Below are 17,568 nucleotides of genomic sequence, written 5' to 3'. Positions count from 1 at the left end.
CAAGCATCAACCCCTATTAGCTCGCCAAAATAGGGAGCTCTGCAATTGACGAGAGGTGTCGTTGCTCTAAACCGTACGAACAATCTCGAATGAAATATTTCCATCCTTCCTCTTTTCACTGGATCCGGCTGTATACCTAGAGTACCTATAGTGCAGAAGTGAAAGTGAACATCCATCCTTTGAACTTGTTTTTTTTTCTTCTCTCGACTACGCCATCGTCGAGCGCCTTACATTAGAGACGGAACCTGTCACAGATGGAACCTTGGAATCAGCTGAGAACCATTACCGATCTCCTACCCGAATCTGTAATCCGAAATTTGGTTTGATTGGCGTGTGAAGAGATGGGGAAGACTTCAATTATGCGGTACATCAACGAAAAAGGTAGTTTAGAGGTCAATTACCTTAAGCCCTTTACCACGAGAGAGATTCTATTAGCATGCATCAAAGGGAGGCGACCTACAGCTGCGGTCATTTTCGCCGTAAGGGAAAGTAAGAACTCTTAAAGAAATGGTGTGGGGAGGCAAAATACCCAAGCTCAATTTCTAAACAGATTGCCTACCGATTGAGCAAAACAGGCAATTTGAAGATGTGAAATTTCGCGCCTCGTGAAAAAATGATATAACAATCTAAGAGTGCAATAGAGGTGAGAACCTAGGGAAAACGCGAATTGTTAGGGAACTGAAATCGTAGCCGTGTGAAACCTCAGTTATATGACTTCCGAAGTTGATCTTAAACACGAAAAAATAAATATAAAAACTTTGCAATTTATATGGAGATTATAAAAATTGCAATTTATATGGAGATTACCAGAAAATTGTAGTTCATGAAACAATCCGTCCTTTCCATTGAATGCTGGTGAAATACTGCTTTCGTGTATAAATAGTCTACAAATTGTATGCCTAACATCGCAAAAAACTAAGCATAACTTCTTCTCCTCTTCCGCAGGTTGCAGTTCTGCTGGCCCTAGTGGCCGCATCCAGCGCCTTCCTCAACCACGGCCTCAACGTCGGAGGCGTCAAGTGTGGCTTTGACCATGGCTTCGGCTACGGAGCCCAAGGATTCAGCGCCTACTCCGCCGCTGCGCCCGCATTTGCCGCCTACTCTGCCGCACCCGCCCTCAAAGTGGCAGCCGCACCCGCCATCAAGGTCGCCGCCGCCCCGGCATACGCCTCCTACGCTGCCGCTCCCGCCATAGCTTCCTACGCAGCTGCACCCGCCTACAAGGTCGCCGCTGCCGCACCCGCTTACGGTTCCTACGCCGCATCCGGCCTGTCGTCTTACAGCGCCGGCCTGTCGTCATACGTCGCCGCTCCCGCCAAGGTCGCCTACGCCGCGCCAGCCGTTAAAGTCGCTGCCGCACCCGCTTACGCCTCTTACAACTCCTTCGTGTCTGCACCCGCCGTTGCCGTAAAGGCCGCCGTCCCCGCAGTAGCCGTCAAAGCTGCAGTTCCCGCCGTCGCTTCCTACAGCTACGCCGCACCCGCCGCTTCCTACGGTAGCTACGGTTCTTATGGAGGCTACAGCAGCTACGGAGCCGGAAGCCTTGGATTGGGCGCCGTCAAGGTCGCCGCCGCACCCGCCGTCGCCGTTAAAGCCGCAGTCCCTGCAGTCGCATCATACGGAATCGCCGCACCCGCTTACGGAGGCTACAGCGCCTACGGTAGCTACGGAGGAGGTTACGGAGGAGGTTACGGAGGAGGTTACGGAGGAGGTTACGGAGGAGGTTACGGAGGAGGTTACGGAGGAGGTTACGGAGGATACAGTGGTTATGGAGCTGGACTCGGCGTGAGCGCAGTCAAGGTTGCAGCCGCACCCGCTATTGCCGTTAAGGCCGCAGTGCCAGCCGTCGCCTCCTACGGAGTTGCCGCACCCGCTTACGGTGGACATGGGGCTTACGGAGGATATGGAGCTTACGGAGGATATGGAGCTTACGGAGGATACGGTGCTCACGGAGGATACGGAGCCTACGGCGCTGGCGCCGCCATCGGAGTCGCAGCCGCTCCCGCCGTTAAGGTCGCTGCCGCACCCGTCGTCTCTTACGCCGCCGCTCCCGCCGTTAAGGTCGCTGCTGCACCAGTCGTCTCCTACGCTGCCGCACCTGCCGTTGCCGTGAAGACAGGAGTGGTCGCCAAGCAGGTCGAATACTACGTAAGCAAATTCAACTTGCCTATGAATAATCCTCTCCGACCAAAGTAGTTTCTCTCAAAGTAGGATGAAAAACCCTCAATCGATTCAACGACCAGAGTCGAGAAAACTTTGCCCAAGCCCGATTCAATAACATAATAGTCCAAAATGAACGCGACGAGAGAAAATGATAATGGATAAGTTAAATGCGCCTTTATGTAGAAGAGGCTCGACAAGAAAAACTCGGAGAATACAGGGTACTAGTAGAAGATGCCATTTTATGGGTTTTATTGACCTTTCCACGTAAAGTATCTGCAGTAAAATACTGTTAAAGACCATAGAAGAGCTAAAGTGATACTTATTTAAGCCCCGTGAACGATGGTTGTTCAATCCCATCACACACCACGAATAACAGCCTAAAGTTAGATTCTTTCGGTGAAGTCAGAGCCCACACTAGACTGAGGCATTGTCGAGTAATTTCACCACTAAAAGAAAGGGAGGTAATTTCTAATCCCCTTATTACCTTCTTCACAAAACGTATCCAACATTTTTAGGCAAATGGGGGTCGAAATCACACGGTGAAATATCCAGGACCCGTAGAGTCACAACTTCATCAGATTTGTCCAAGATGAAATATAATGGGATGCATATTTATAAAAATAAAGAAATCTAGAATTCTTATCAACGTCATCGGTAATTTTTGTAACTTAATTATTTTATAAGCATTATTACAATTTCACAATTGTTTAAGTTACAAATTTTTGTTAAGCAATTATTTATTAAAATACTTATTCTATTTACTCCCAAGCCATACACGTTGATAAGTTTCGAGTCCCACCTATTGCGTGTGAAATTCGTCCACACACTTCAAGATTTTAGAATGAAGATGATTGAAATTCATTCTAAAAATCACCTTTACTCGTAGGAGCACTAACATTTCTTGATATGATGAGTTTCACCTTTTCAGGGCATTCATTAGATATAAAATATGTGTTAGTCATGTCGCGGAAGTAAAGCAGTGAAACGCCAAGCAGCAATAACTTTCTCAGTAAAGGTGTTATTATGAATTACAAGCACCAGCATCAGACGTATGATGATGCCGTATAAGTCTATTCAGCAATAAATGAGGGCAGTTAAGCAGCGTGAGAAGTGCATATTACGAGCAGAACAGCATTTCTCTACAACAACTCAGACATCTGTAAAGATGCATCAAATAAACCGTCAACTTCCTCACAGAAATGTAGCAACATGAATTATAAACTATCGTGTAAACATGTAAAGTATCGAATATATTTTCCAAATTTATATAGCCATCATGAGGAAAAACGATTTACGTTACTTGCGTTCTACACAGCATCTCCCGTATTCCTTCGTTTATGTCCTACCAAAAATAAATGTCCGCACCAAATAAATTATCTTTGACTGTCTAGTAGTTATACTATAATAGTAGTAAGGCTAAATAAAACCAGCGATACCAACTTTGCTTTTAAATACGTCTTACTTTTCTGTAACTCACAGTTCTTGAATATTTTCAACCCATTTTTTCAAGTTAAAAAACTGATTCGCGAAGCAATGAAATCATGAACTTGTTCTCTTCAAGAGGAAAAACAATATTTCTTAGCCCTTGGATGTTTTCTAGACACATTTCAGAAAATGAATAGATTTCTCCAACTTCAACTCGTAAGAATCATGTCCTGAGTACAAGAGTTCAGATCTTCCAATCATTTTAATTATTTTATTGACTTCGATATAAATTTCGATAGTATTATTGTATCACTGATAACCTGGTTTTACACGTCGATGTTGACTGTTATTGCAGTCGAATGTTAGGCTCGACTCGTACGTGAGGATATTGATTGCGAAGCACAGCAAAGGGAATAAGAATCGATTGAGTTCTTCATTCGATCTATTGGCAAAGTTGAAGGAGTTCAAAATGGAACACAATAGGAGTCTACGGCTATGAACACGCAAGTGGCAATAACTGATTTCAAAAGGCATGCAAATAATGTAATTACAAATTGTTTTTTTAATTTATTAATTATTAGGGATCAAGGGTAAGCCAAAATTTATTTATTCGTCAATTCTTTTGTCTTTATACTTCTGCCATCGTGAAGCAGGTTAGCAATAATTTAAACACTTCTATGATGATGGTAATAGCGAGATATTGATTCGGAGCTACTGATACAACAGTCTATTTCATGTTGGCTACATACTAAATGTGACGCTGTTTCTTTACATAAAAAATAATGTTATGCACCATTATAAATCTACAATATTCATAAAATAAGGAAAAATGGTGAGTCGATATTTCAAAATAAAATCTTCATCTTGATGACATATACTATTCATTGCATTGGCTGCTGGGGCATCGCTTTCTTGCCTGTTGAAATAGGTCCCAAGTATATCTAATTTCTGTCCAATCTTAAACGTTTTGTGCCCATGAACATTTTCTTCTTCCTCTTGGGCGCTTTCCTTCAACTCTCCCTTCCAAGATCAGGCTGAGGATTTCCTACTTTTTCCCTCCCAGAATGTGGCCAAGATATGAGATTTTCCTCTTCTCAATTAACTTCCTTGGAGAGCGATCAAGGCGTGCTCTTGGCAGAACATCAATGTTAGAAACTCTCTTGATCCATGCAACTTTTAGCAGCTGTATTGAGAACCACATTTTTGTTGCTTTCAGTCTTTTCATTGACTTTTTCTTTCCGTACAATAAATCGGGTTCTACATAGCAGTGGCAAGCGAGGGGGGTTTGTGGGGATAAAACCCCCCCTACAGCTCAAAGTAATTTTTAAGTTTAATCCATTTTACTTAATTGGATCAGTATTACTTATAGAATAGTGCTAGGATTAATCAAATATCCCTCAGAAAGCCGTAAAACTCGCCATTTTGAACCATTATTCTTAAAAAAATTCTGAAGGAGAGCCGCCGCAACTCCTGCTTACCCTGTCGGGTATGCAATACCTCCACACCCCTAAGTATCAGTTGCTCCTAAAAACCCCCCTAGCCTTAATTCTTAGCTGCGCCCCTGCTACCTAGCACTGCATCATTTTTATTCTGAGTGTCAAGAGACTGTCTTTATGGATCAATTTAGCTAATACTAATCGATTTTAACTATTTAGCTGCCAGAATGTTGTTTTAGCTATGCCACATAGAATTTTAACGTATTTGTCACAATCAAGAGATGAATTAATCATTGAGCCAAGGTACTTATGAAATACTGAAACTTTTTTTAATACTCAAAAATAAATCTTTATATTGATATGTTCATTTCTCTTCATTACGGCCTCAGAACGACCATCCCAGGTACGCCTTCGAGTACAGCGTCAACGACCCCCACACCGGAGACATCAAGCACCAGCACGAACAGCGCGACGGTGACGTGGTGACCGGACAGTACAGCCTGGTGGAACCCGACGGCAGCGTGCGAACCGTCGACTACACGGCCGACTGGGCGAGCGGCTTCCACGCCACAGTGCACAAGAGCGGACCAACGGTGCACAAGGTCGCGGCCCACGCGGCCGTGCCAGTGCTGGCCCAGCCCAAGGTCGCCCTTCTCGCCAAGAGAACCGTCACCCACTGAGACACCAGCGTCTCTGCAGGCGGATCGAAGAAGTTGGCGCGACTCATCGCACTTCCTATCCCACACAGCACTCACTCAATGTTAGGCGGTAATAATAATCACTCGCACACTCACTCATCTTATCACCCCTCTACTAAAAATACTCTCCCAATACTCTCTCTCTATCCCTCTTAAGGTCTTTTACGTGAACGTAGAACAGAGGACGATCATTCAGCCAACAAGGTCTGTTTACACGTTTACATTCATCCGTGCGAGTTAATGTCTAAATGTCTGAACGCGTGAATAAACACGAACATGCACCGTGTAACCACCCAACTTGTACGAATGCATAATACCTGTTATAACTTGGTTTATGCATTCGTACAAGTTCCGTTCCGGTCGACAAATATCGTTCGTGGAAACAGACAAACTCGTACGTGTTAATGTATCGTGTAAACAGGCCTTTAGACTGCGAGCCAAGAAACCTCCATTTTGATTTAGACGTGGCCACGACTAGCGATCGGTGGGGATTGAAGCGGGACCACATTTTCAAACATTAATTCAAATTCGCTTCTTCGTTCACATAAGAAAAAAATCAAAGCTTAATATCTCTCTCTACAAAGTGGCGCATAGTGCTCTTACCGAAGACGTGGAAGTTTTTGGAAACGCTTTCTAACGGTTAGATGATCTTACACATTCTATGTTTATGGTCATAATAGGCCAGGCACTTCAATGTACATTAGCATGTTCTTCAGAATGTAGACTGAAAGGCTTCGTGTATACGGCCTTACAGGATATGATTTCTAGATTCCTTCGTAGAAATAGTATTTCGCGCCCGCCTGAATATCTGGAATTTCCATTTTGAATTATCAGCGGTTTTAGTTCACAATTAAGTTACTTTCCAGTCCTGCTGCACGCATTCAGAAGAGGCGTCATTTCGATAATCACTTTCATCATGTGGTATAAAATTTTCCCCTGCTTTCTGCGAAAAAAATCTACCATCTCCAAATTGTTCTGTTTAACATTTAGAAATAACCTCGAATAACTGACCGCAAAACAAACTATAAGCTTGTATTAAACTTGATACAACTTTTCAAATGCCAATTATGACTGTTAAAAACAGACTAATAATTTTGTTACCTCCAAATAAAACTAATGCGACTTTCTGTTCTCTTACCATTCGTCTCATTATCATGTCTCGTGTGAAATCGAGATTATGAGAGATGTTTCCTAAATAATTCCCGTGATTTAGAATCACAAGATGGGACGGCCCCTGACACAGCCCAACTTTGCGTAAATGACGCCTCTTCTTACCTAGGACAAGAATACGATCGGGACTGACCGGCGAGAGCGCGTTCGTGACGAAAGAAAATCCCAAAACCACCGTGGATTAGTCGAGTTTTAGGATAAAGCATGCCCATATGTATCTTTCTCTTTCCATTCACACGATCTTAATCCAACTAGACCGCCTGTCCCACTTCCATGCCCGGGCAGCGAGGCGGTTCCCGAGGGCATCTCTTGAAGCACAGCTCTCGCACGCCTCCTCGCCTTAATTACAGCACCCTTGCGATGTGGCAACCCGGCTAGATCTCGACCTGAACTTGTCCTCCGCAACCCCCCTTTCCCTCTCATCTTCACGACCTTCACCCCTCCACCAAGGACAGAATCTTTATCCCGCTGGATGCAGGGAGATATAATTGCATGCACAGTTACGGAAGCGGATCGAGTAGGCACTTTGAGCAGAGATTTAGGCGAAAAAAATAAACCTTCTGGTGCTAATGAACGTAGCGGTCCACGTAATAACGTCAGCCATTCAAAAATATCCATTGAAAGATCTTGTGCCGATGAAACGCAAGGGCGAATTTTGCCAATTCATTAACACGAAGAACGAAGTGAAGATCAGATAAAGAACTGCAAGGTAGAGATTAATTTGTTTCTCCAGCCATATAAGAAGTTACCAGAAAACGTTGCCTCCGAAATCAATGGAGCGAGTAAATTTAAGATAGTTAGCCCATTTCCATTAGGGAATAAGCAATCCTGGCAGGAGAGATAAAAATCTAGGTACGCACGTTATTTGCGAGTTTATCTCTACGGCTACTCAAAGAAAATACGTCAAGCTTAACAAATACGAGTGGTCATAGTGATCATAAGTTACCATTTGCGCAGCCTGGACTGCCTATCTCAGGTGAAATTAGTTACCAAGCTTCCCATGAAGGGATACAGAAGTTACCAAGTGACGTACAGTTACGAGAGTTACCTTAATATTGACTCTATGATGCACGAATCCAACAAAGGCTCTGTTTCAACTTCGCAGTTTCCACTTATCGATCTTAGATATAACATGCTCGGAGTTTTCAGTGACAATACAAACCCTTAATGTTAGGGACGACTGACTTGAGGTAAACAAACCAATGCATGCTCTTCTTCATGCGATCCATATCCCAATCTAGAAAACGATTCCGTGAGCGGATAACTGTCCTATGTTCCAATGAGTTCGCTCTACTTCATACTTCGTGCCTATGTGTAAATATATGTAAATAAATATTTTCTTGCCATCATTCTTAAAGAAAATAAAACATGAATTCATATTCCAGGAGATTTGACATCAACCAACTGCCAAGCAATTGAAAGAGTTTAAACACTGCTGGCATACCTATGGAAAAAAATATTTTGTGATTTCAATATTTTGTTACGCTATTTTTGTAATGGGATCTTAAAACCCCAATAAAATGTTATAATCAACAATGTGTTATTTATTTTGCTAGCCTTAGAGAACTTAAAGCTCCGTAAGACTTAAAATGGCAACTAGTAACAAAGCCAATCTCGTTATTCCGATTACATTCTTTACACCCCTTACTTTTTTGAAAATCTGAAAACAGCTTAATTTTAATTCTAACCCCCCGATTAAAGATTTTAATTTACCAGACTAACAAAAAAAGAAGAAAATAAAAAAATGATAATTATTCTGGTATTATACTAATTAAGGTGAGTTTCCTTGGAGTACTTAAGAAGAATTCTGCCAGCGTCACCTCCCTTCATGGACTTCCCTTTACAATTCACTATATGTCGTACTCCCTTTCACTCTATCAAAAATTCCTATTCTCTTCATTCCTCTCCCTCGTTTACCCAACATTTTACCCTATAAAACTGGTTTCAACATCTTCTCCCCACTACCACAATCCATACCTTCTGTCTCATCCGCATCTCATCTAGAAGCCCTCTCTCTTCACCCACCATGTCCAGCACTTAGTCGTTCCTCTTCCTTTCCGTCCACTTCCCTTCTCCATTCTCCTCCACACCCACATCTTGATCATCTCCAGTCTTCTCTCAACCTCCTACCGAGTGTCAATGTTAAACAATAGGGTAGTTTCCTTCATCAAAGAAAACGAAAGGCATTGATTGCGATTCGTTACCCACCATTAGTGTATTCATAGTAGACAAATTATTTGGTTTTAGAAATCCAAGTTTAGACGAATGGCAATGGTCAATTTTAACCGCATTTGAAAAAGTCCAGATTGGCGCCCATGCGATGCCACTCCACGTGACGTCACAGGGACCTAGTTTATATACGAGTAGATAGGAGTTTTACATCTTCTGAGATTACCAATGCATGCATGAGGCACAGAGTTCAGGGAAACATCTCTTAATATTCACCTTTTAAAATTGCCTAAGGTTGGAAAGTTTCCTTCGTTTGATAGGGTATTAATAATCCTTATTTAAGCCAAGCGCTACCTGCTAGCAGGGTATTCTGCTACCTGCTAGCAACCTGCATCGTATCAGCGGTATCAGCGCTCAAAGCCTCGCCCCAAAGTCACGTCACACGGCGACAGCGGGAACCAGAATGACGTCACACGGTGTTCTCCCAGCATTCATACTTAGCCGTCGCGTTTTCACGCGCTTGAAAATGTTCACTTTTCATTTAATCGCGAAAAATAGATATCGTCATTAAAAAATCTAAAAGTGTGAAATATGTACTCCAGCAGTAATAATCTTTCGATTTAGGCAATAAAAAATAATAGGAAACCACCCTATTTATAAAAATCTAAAAACCGCTTGTTCACGCATTATCTCACATCAGACGAAAGGTTGCTGCAAGGTTTTGCATACCATCAAGGCGACGAGGAAAGTAATGAACCGACCGACCCACCAAAAAAATCCGCCCCTGATTTCCCACAAAATACACAATTCTTCCAAAAGCCATGCAAAGAATGTTTATATAAAAGTTATCATGGCTGATAAGTCCAACAAGAAAGCCCGAGGATTTTCTATGTCATTAACAATGTGAAAAGGAACTGATAAGATGTAGATGAGGAGATGTAGTCGAATAACATCCTGATTTAAAAAGATAGAAGACACTATGAAATTGAAAATTACTTAATTGCCGGAACGCGTCGTACATTAATCAATACGTTTGTGGAAAAAAGCCATCTCTTTTTTTCAGTAAATGTTAAAAGTATCGAAAATAATCAGAAAAGGAGACAAAATGTATACACATAAACACCTAACGAGAGAATTTGCTAAAATATTACTCGACTAGACAAAATTGCCAAGCGCTGTAAATGCAGTGGGATGGATTAAAAATCCATAAGTATTGAGTTGATTGCAATTCGATCAAAATATATAATAATTAATAACGTATTGATGGAAAACTAATTTCTTAGAGGTTAAAAGAATATTTTCCGAAAGTCAGGTAACGTTAGACAAAGTCAGATGAAAGTGTCGACCATACTAATTATTTCGATTGCATGCGGGCAGCTGATAGCAATAACGATAAAAAGGTGAGTACAGAAGATCGTATTTACGTGAATAAAAAGAAGTAATACGCTTAATATTTTAAGACAATCGAACTGGTATTAAAAAACTAAATTTAGAGCTAACATGTCATATCTTACTCCCAAGTTTATAACTGAAAATGGAAATGCAGATTCTTAAAAAGTCTAAGGAAAATTTTTGAACAATTATTCAAATTGAAAAAACAGTACTAACATATTCTGGTGTTTGAAATTGAAATTTCACACCTTATTTTCTTTCCTTTGCATACGCGCAATATAAACCCTTTAAGAGATACCTAAATCTCAATGACATGCCATCGAAATAAACTGAACACTGAGAAAATGTTATGATCAAGCAACTCTCCCAAGGATTTGAAATGAATTCTCACAGAATGCAACGAAACTAAAGCCAATTTCACCATTCTGTAAACTTTAACTATACAACTCGTAAGACTAACCTGTCGCGCTGAGTTAAAATACTTGACTAATAATTTTACTTTGCAAACGAGACATTTATGTTTGAAAGGAAATTGAAATTAAATAATAAAACAAGCACTGACAAATATCATACAAAAGCATGAAGGTTAGTCCCAATAATGCCCGTAATCAACCAGTAAGGAAGGAACGCGCTGAAATCTGGCACACCATGGGGGAAGAAAACTGACTTTTATTAGCCAAGGCAGCAGAGGAAATTTCTGCAAATGGCGTAATAAACTATGGTCTGCCTGACAGCAGATGGCCAGGATAAGGTTGAGAACTAGCATCGTTCGTTGCCGCAAGTATTTGCGGTGATTATATCAGCACGAGGGCTGAGCCCCGGAAGATGCAAGTAGGTCTTTACCGAGGATGTTTCGAGTCTTATCCTCGGGGTGGAGCATTTTCTACAAATAAATAATCTCCTCATGAAAGGATGAAGATGGTGTATTCCCCCACGATTTCAGTGAATTGCTTACATCCTATTTTGATTTTATCTTCAACTCTTTACCTCCATCAAAGTCTTCTGTGGGATACGCACAATCTTAAAAAAAAGGCTTGACAAAAAACTTTTACCTCTTCGACTCAAAGTAAAATAAGTTGCACCCATAACTCAAGATGATTTTCAACTTTAAAAATTCTTCCATGCATAACAACAGGAACTATCTTCCGCAGGGCGTATTCGGGTAATGATAGTTTGAAGAGAGTTAATCAAAGATGCTTTATTTCTTAAGGAATATGTAAAAGGTTGTTTGATTATAAAAAAATTTGAAAAAATATTTTTTGGTGACTCATTCAAAACTGAATGCTGGGTGAATTGAATCAAAAATTTCAAATCCAACGTAAAAGAACACATACTAGGTTGGTGTACACGTCGTCTGTGTGGCATAATTCATTGCACTCCCACTCAAAACGAACGAACCGCCTACACTGAAATCGACAAACTTAAGATAATAAGAAGAGCAATACGAATCATTAGAAAATATGCGAAAAATGACAAAATAAATAACATGGTATGAACTTGAATCATAAAAGTTTGCCGAAGAATAAAAAGCGTTATAAAACATTTTTTGGAGCTACAATGCATTATTTCCGTCCTTCACTTCCCCCTCAGAATGATTTTCATCATTTTTGATTTAGCAGTAGGGTGGTTTTCTATTTCCTTATTGCCTAAATCGAAGGGTTATTACACATGGAGTACTCAGTTCACGCTTTTAGATTTTCAGCCGTTCAGCTGTTTAACATTTTAATATGTAGATCAACCTCAAAATTTTAATAGGTAGATCAACTGCGTTTATGCAACAATTCCTCTTTAATCACACATGAAAGTGCTGAAATCTCTTTTCAAAGTTGTAATTCAGCCCTGATAAATCTACAATGGGGTGGTTTTCTATTTTGTTTTTTAATGCCAAAATCGAAAGATTATTACTCCTGGAGTATGTATTTCACGCTTTTAGATTTTTAAATGATGATATCTATTTTTTGCCATTAAATGAAAAGTAAAGCTTTTCAAGCGCGCGAATATGCGACGGCTAAGTATGAATGCTGGAAAAAGCCCGTTTGACGTCATTCTGGTCCCGGCTGCCGATGTGTGAGGCCACCTTGGTGCGAGGATATGAGCGCCGCTACGATGCAGGATGCTAGCAGGTAGTAGAGTACCTTGCTAGCTCGTAGCGCTTGGCTTAAATAAGAATTATTAATACCTTATCCAACGAAGGAAACTTTCCCACCAAAAGCAGTTTTAATAGGTGATTATTAAGAGATGTTTCCCTGAGCTCTGTGCCTCATGCATGCATTGGTAATCTCAGACGATTTAAAACCCCCACTACTCGTATAGCATCTTAGTCCCTGTGACGTCACGTGGAGTGTTATCGCATGGGTGCCAATCTGGCCTTTTTCAAATGAGGTTAAAATTGACGATTGCCATTCGTCTAAACTGGGATTTATAAAAACCAAATATTTTTTTATATTATGAATACACTAATTGTGGGTAATTAATCGCAATCAATTCCTTTCGTTTTTTTTTTATGAAGGAAACTGCCCTATCGAATAATTTTCATTCGCTTGTTAGCTTACATCTGAAAAGTGCCAGTTATTCTTTTATCCCACAGACCCTAAATGTAATTCATCCCCCGCATCATTCATACTATAAAACCAACGCAGGTTTTATTAGAGATTACTCAAACCAAACTACGGATGCGAAGCATTATCATCTCTGCGATTTCGTACATAATTTCCAAACACAACATCTCTCAGCATCTCACCTCACTTCATCACAGCCAAAGACCCAATTTTCCATCTTCCCTTTCCCAGCCATCCTTCCCTCTATTACCGACTTTAGCATTCCATCGCCCTTCAGAATCTCCTCAAACCACCTTCTCATGTCTTTTCCTCATCTACCCCAAGTAAACCCTTCTTACTGACTACGCTGCGTACTCCTTCCTTCGTATTTCAAACTGTACTTCCCATTTCTTTCCGTTATTCTCCACGTCCGCCTTATAATGATTTTTATTAATTTTGGATTAGCAATCAAATAATTTTATTTGTATTTTTGGTTTACATTTAAAATTTTCTAAATGAAAGTTAATTGTACTTTTTCACAATAATCTCAATTATTATGGTGTAAAAGTGCAATTACCTCTCATTTCAACATGCCGAACTTCCACAGTATAACGCCTGAATCAGTTGAACGTATTATACCATATTATCATTGTTGCTTAATGCTATAAACTCAAGGATAATATGCTATCAAATCTCAAACAAAAGCCTAGCTCTCAAGCAACTCGTGTGGTAAGACAATTTTTTTCAAGAAGCATTTATGTAGAACTAGTGGAAAAAATACGCTCTACAAATTTTTATCGCTATTATAAACTAATTTTAAGGACATATAAGGCCTAATAAGAAGGAAAAAATGCGTGCTCTATGCATTTAAAAATTTCGTAGTGAAGAAATGGCTACATATTACATGCCGGCGCTAAATCTTATCTGGTTTAACACCACTACATATGCACAAAAATGACTTTTCTTAAGATTAACTTCTCATATGCAAGGCGGCACCATGAAAATTGACACCCGGCATGTTAATAAATATCTCGTGATATCACATAGAGTTATTGCCAGAGTTGCTTGATCCTGATCTATAGTCCACTGGTTCAGGTTAGTTCCACGCTATGAATTACCACCATCTCGCGCTTTGACTACGCATTTACAAACTGCCATCCATTCTCTCTAGAAAATGAACTGGCGCGAATATTTTAGGAGATTCCTCTGTCACTCCTGAGTAATTACCAGCATAAAGTTGCGGCATTGGCACGCAAAATGAAAGTATCACTGGATTCCGATCTTGGCACGTGTTTGATTTAGGTCTGTTTGGAGAGATAGAGTTCATTGGGACCGTTCTTTTTTCTTCCATTTCTATGCGAGGTAAATATGTGAGCGAGACTGAGAGTTGACGAAGGAAACAGGCCACTATTTCGCTAGCATTGGTCAATGAAATTGAAGGAAATTATCTCTCGCACGCGAATAAAAGCAATACAAAGATGGTTTTTTGACGACCTCCTGAGAAGAAAGAGGTAGATCTAGTTTTCCTGAAGCTGCGGTCAGGGACATTTGTATTTATTATTTTTTTGATGCACCGATTGGGAAATGCAATCGAAAAACGTAAAAGCAGGTGAATTCCAATATTTAATTCTTTCATTTTATTCTCATTTAACCATTCTCGTCCGTTACGGAATCATTGATTCAAAATTTTCTGGCTTTGATTCCAGGAATTAAACGATGATGGGAGTAGTAAAAACTTTGTAAAATTTAAATTAATCTCTGTGGAGTATTACTAAGTTTTTCACAACTCTCTATGGCTATATGAATATTTGAAATGCACGTGCTTTCCCAGCGGAACGTAATGAGTGAATTCTACTGCGGTTGAACTCGCCAACTCGTCGGCAGGCGACGCGACGCTTAAGTCTTCATTATCAGTTTGCAATGCTGTTACGCTAGATAATTCGCAGTAACGGTTATAAGATGTGATTATTAGTGCCATTTGGAGTCCTGAATGGCGAACAAAGGCAACCTTTCAATCGGAAATAGACCTGAGACGAAATAACTCATTCGGAGCACGTACCAAGCAGTAGCGTAGCGAGGGGGACCCCCCCGAAATATAAGAGCACACTTACTTTGAATCACAGAGAAAACAAATTATTGAAAACTCATGAATTTACTAAAGAAATCTTTGGAAAATGAAGTTTTTTCGGTTATGAAAAGTGTTAAAATTAGTAAAATAAACCTCAACTTAGTATACCTTTTTTTCAAAAATTTCCCCACCTGACTTGGACCCCCCCGGACAAAATTCCTGGCTACGCCACAGGTACAAAGCATATTTTTCAAGCATTTATATGAATCAAGGGGAGGAAAGAGCGCTCTCTCATACTTACGAAATCGGGTAAACTACTCCAGAATCATTAATGAAAGTGCCCTTGCCTGACAACCTTTAGGGCTATAATCTCACTCTGATTTCTTCTCCTCCTATAATGAATTGATGTTTTCAAAAATTAACATGGATCTGTCCTAAACATGCAACAACATAGTACCTCCACGGCCAATCTCGAGTGAATGGAGACAAACACCTTTCGAGAAAATTTTTAAAAAGTGCGTACACGGATTCACAATTGTGAAATTAAGTCCTTGATGCAGAGGTCACGCCACAATATATTGCCCGCGCATCATCACCAGTCAATCAAGTTGAAATGAAAGTATTATACAATTATCCAGTAATTCATCGCAAGTTCATTTGTAGGATAGGTTACGACATCAGCAAATATAATAAGAATAATTTCGTCTTTATTTCTCAAGCGAATTTAGGACAACATTTTCCTCTCTTACAATTAACTTGATTCACAATCAAAAACATCCATGCCCTGGATGGTGGTCAATCCACCCAGGCGGGATTCGAACCCACGACCTCTGGTTAGCAGTCGGGGACTTTACACCGACGCCACCGAGGCCGGCAGAAGAAGCAAATGGGAGAAGGCATTAGGAAAAATAAAGGAAAACAAAAAAGAATGAAAAAAGGAATTATTAAGGTAATCCATATCTGAAAGGGGATACAAATAAGCCTGCACACGGATACAAGCGGTCCATTCCTTATGGCACTACTACTTTTCTTTTCCATTACATTCTTCCATCAGATACACGGGACAACGATCATCCTCTATACAATTTTCGCCAAGTGAATACCCAATCATGCTGTTCTTGCTACGCCGCCAACGTTACAAACCACCTCTCGGGTTGTTAGAGAGTAACACCTTTCAGGAAACTATAGAGACAAAGGGGGGTGAAACTCCTTTATCGCCTCCCGGAACTTCGGTGAGGAGAGTAATGATAGCATATTCCCAAGAATTGGTGAATTCACGCTTTCATGGTAGTAGTGACGGATCCAGGTTAGGGACGAAGGGGGTCTAGCACGAACGGGGCCTAGGTGGGAGGTCTAGAAGGTAACCTCCCAGCAGCACTGGGGGTCCGGAATTTGACGAAAAATGAGAATTTAGAGGCTGTCTCCACTAGCGCAGCTATAGGGGATTTTGGGGGATTACACCCCCTCCCCCTCAGAGCTCAGAGAATTTTTTTGTAAAAATATGTTAATGCGGCAAACTTTGTAACTAACGTACAAAATCGGATGTGGATTGATTTGGTGAAAGTTCGATAAATCCATGTGAAAGAACACAATGTGTTTGAACCATGGTCGGGTTTGAGTTTTGGAATTAAGTGTGGAAATTCTCATTTGTGTTCTTTTATCATGATTTGTAACTAATAATAGGGGGACGTATCACTCACAAATAATATATCAAACTATTCACAGAGCCACAGCTCTTTAAACTATCTGTCTATTATTATTATTATTATTATTATTATTGTCATTACTATTATTATAAAATACATTGTTTGATCCATTTTAGTTCATTGGATTAATACTACTTATAGACTAGTCTAAGGATTAATGAAATATCCCTCAGAATGTCGTAAAACTCACCATTTATCCTGAAATTTTTCTGGAGAGGGCCCCCGGACCTATCGTTTATCCTGGCGGGTATTCCATACCCTCTACACCCCCCAGTATGATTTGCACCTAAAACCCCCGCTCAGCCTTAATTCCTAGCTGCGGTCCTGGTTGTCTCATTACTAATTTTCTAAATAAAGCGGCACACGGAGTTTTCCGTGAGCTTTTTTTTCGGTGTTATCATTTCCTGCATATGTTCGACAAGTGAACAAAATTACATTTTCTCTTATGTAAATTTGTATAAAAATCATCATTCACTTATGGATTACTTCAATTATTCCATTTTTAAATCTTCTTTATTTTCCTTTATTTTTTCTAATGCCTTCTCCCATTTGCTGATGTAGTAACCTCTCCTACAAATGAACTTGCGATGAATTACTTGATAGTTGTATAATAGTATTTTCATTTCAGCTTGATTGACTGGTGATGAATCGCGAGCTATATTTAAGTAGGACTTAATCTTCTACTAAACTACATCTTGGACTTAAATTCACAATGGTCAATGCTTGTACACACTATTTTTAAAATTTCTCGAAAGGCGTTAAGGCCGTTTTACACGGTACACGGAATTGCGCATTCTGACGTAC

At 40.3% G+C, this 17,568-nt stretch overlaps 1 protein-coding gene across 1 annotated transcript in view; it reads left to right on the top strand.

The window, feature by feature from the left end:
* LOC124161124 (fibroin heavy chain-like) overlaps positions 1 to 8,421 on the top strand; it is a 32,474-nt gene extending 24,053 nt beyond the window's left edge. The window contains exons 2-3 of the mRNA XM_046537346.1: positions 946 to 2,148; positions 5,414 to 8,421. Of these exons, the coding sequence (XP_046393302.1) occupies positions 946 to 2,148; positions 5,414 to 5,704 (1,494 nt within the window). The 3' untranslated portion in view covers positions 5,705 to 8,421. The remainder of the gene's footprint in view (positions 1 to 945; positions 2,149 to 5,413) is intronic.
* Positions 8,422 to 17,568: the final 9,147 nt, after the last annotated feature.

The sequence above is a fragment of the Ischnura elegans genome, chromosome 6 (genome assembly GCF_921293095.1).
Source record: "Ischnura elegans chromosome 6, ioIscEleg1.1, whole genome shotgun sequence".
In the NCBI taxonomy this organism is placed as follows: Eukaryota; Metazoa; Arthropoda; class Insecta; order Odonata; family Coenagrionidae; genus Ischnura; species Ischnura elegans.
This window is presented reverse-complemented; position numbering and strand designations above follow the sequence as displayed.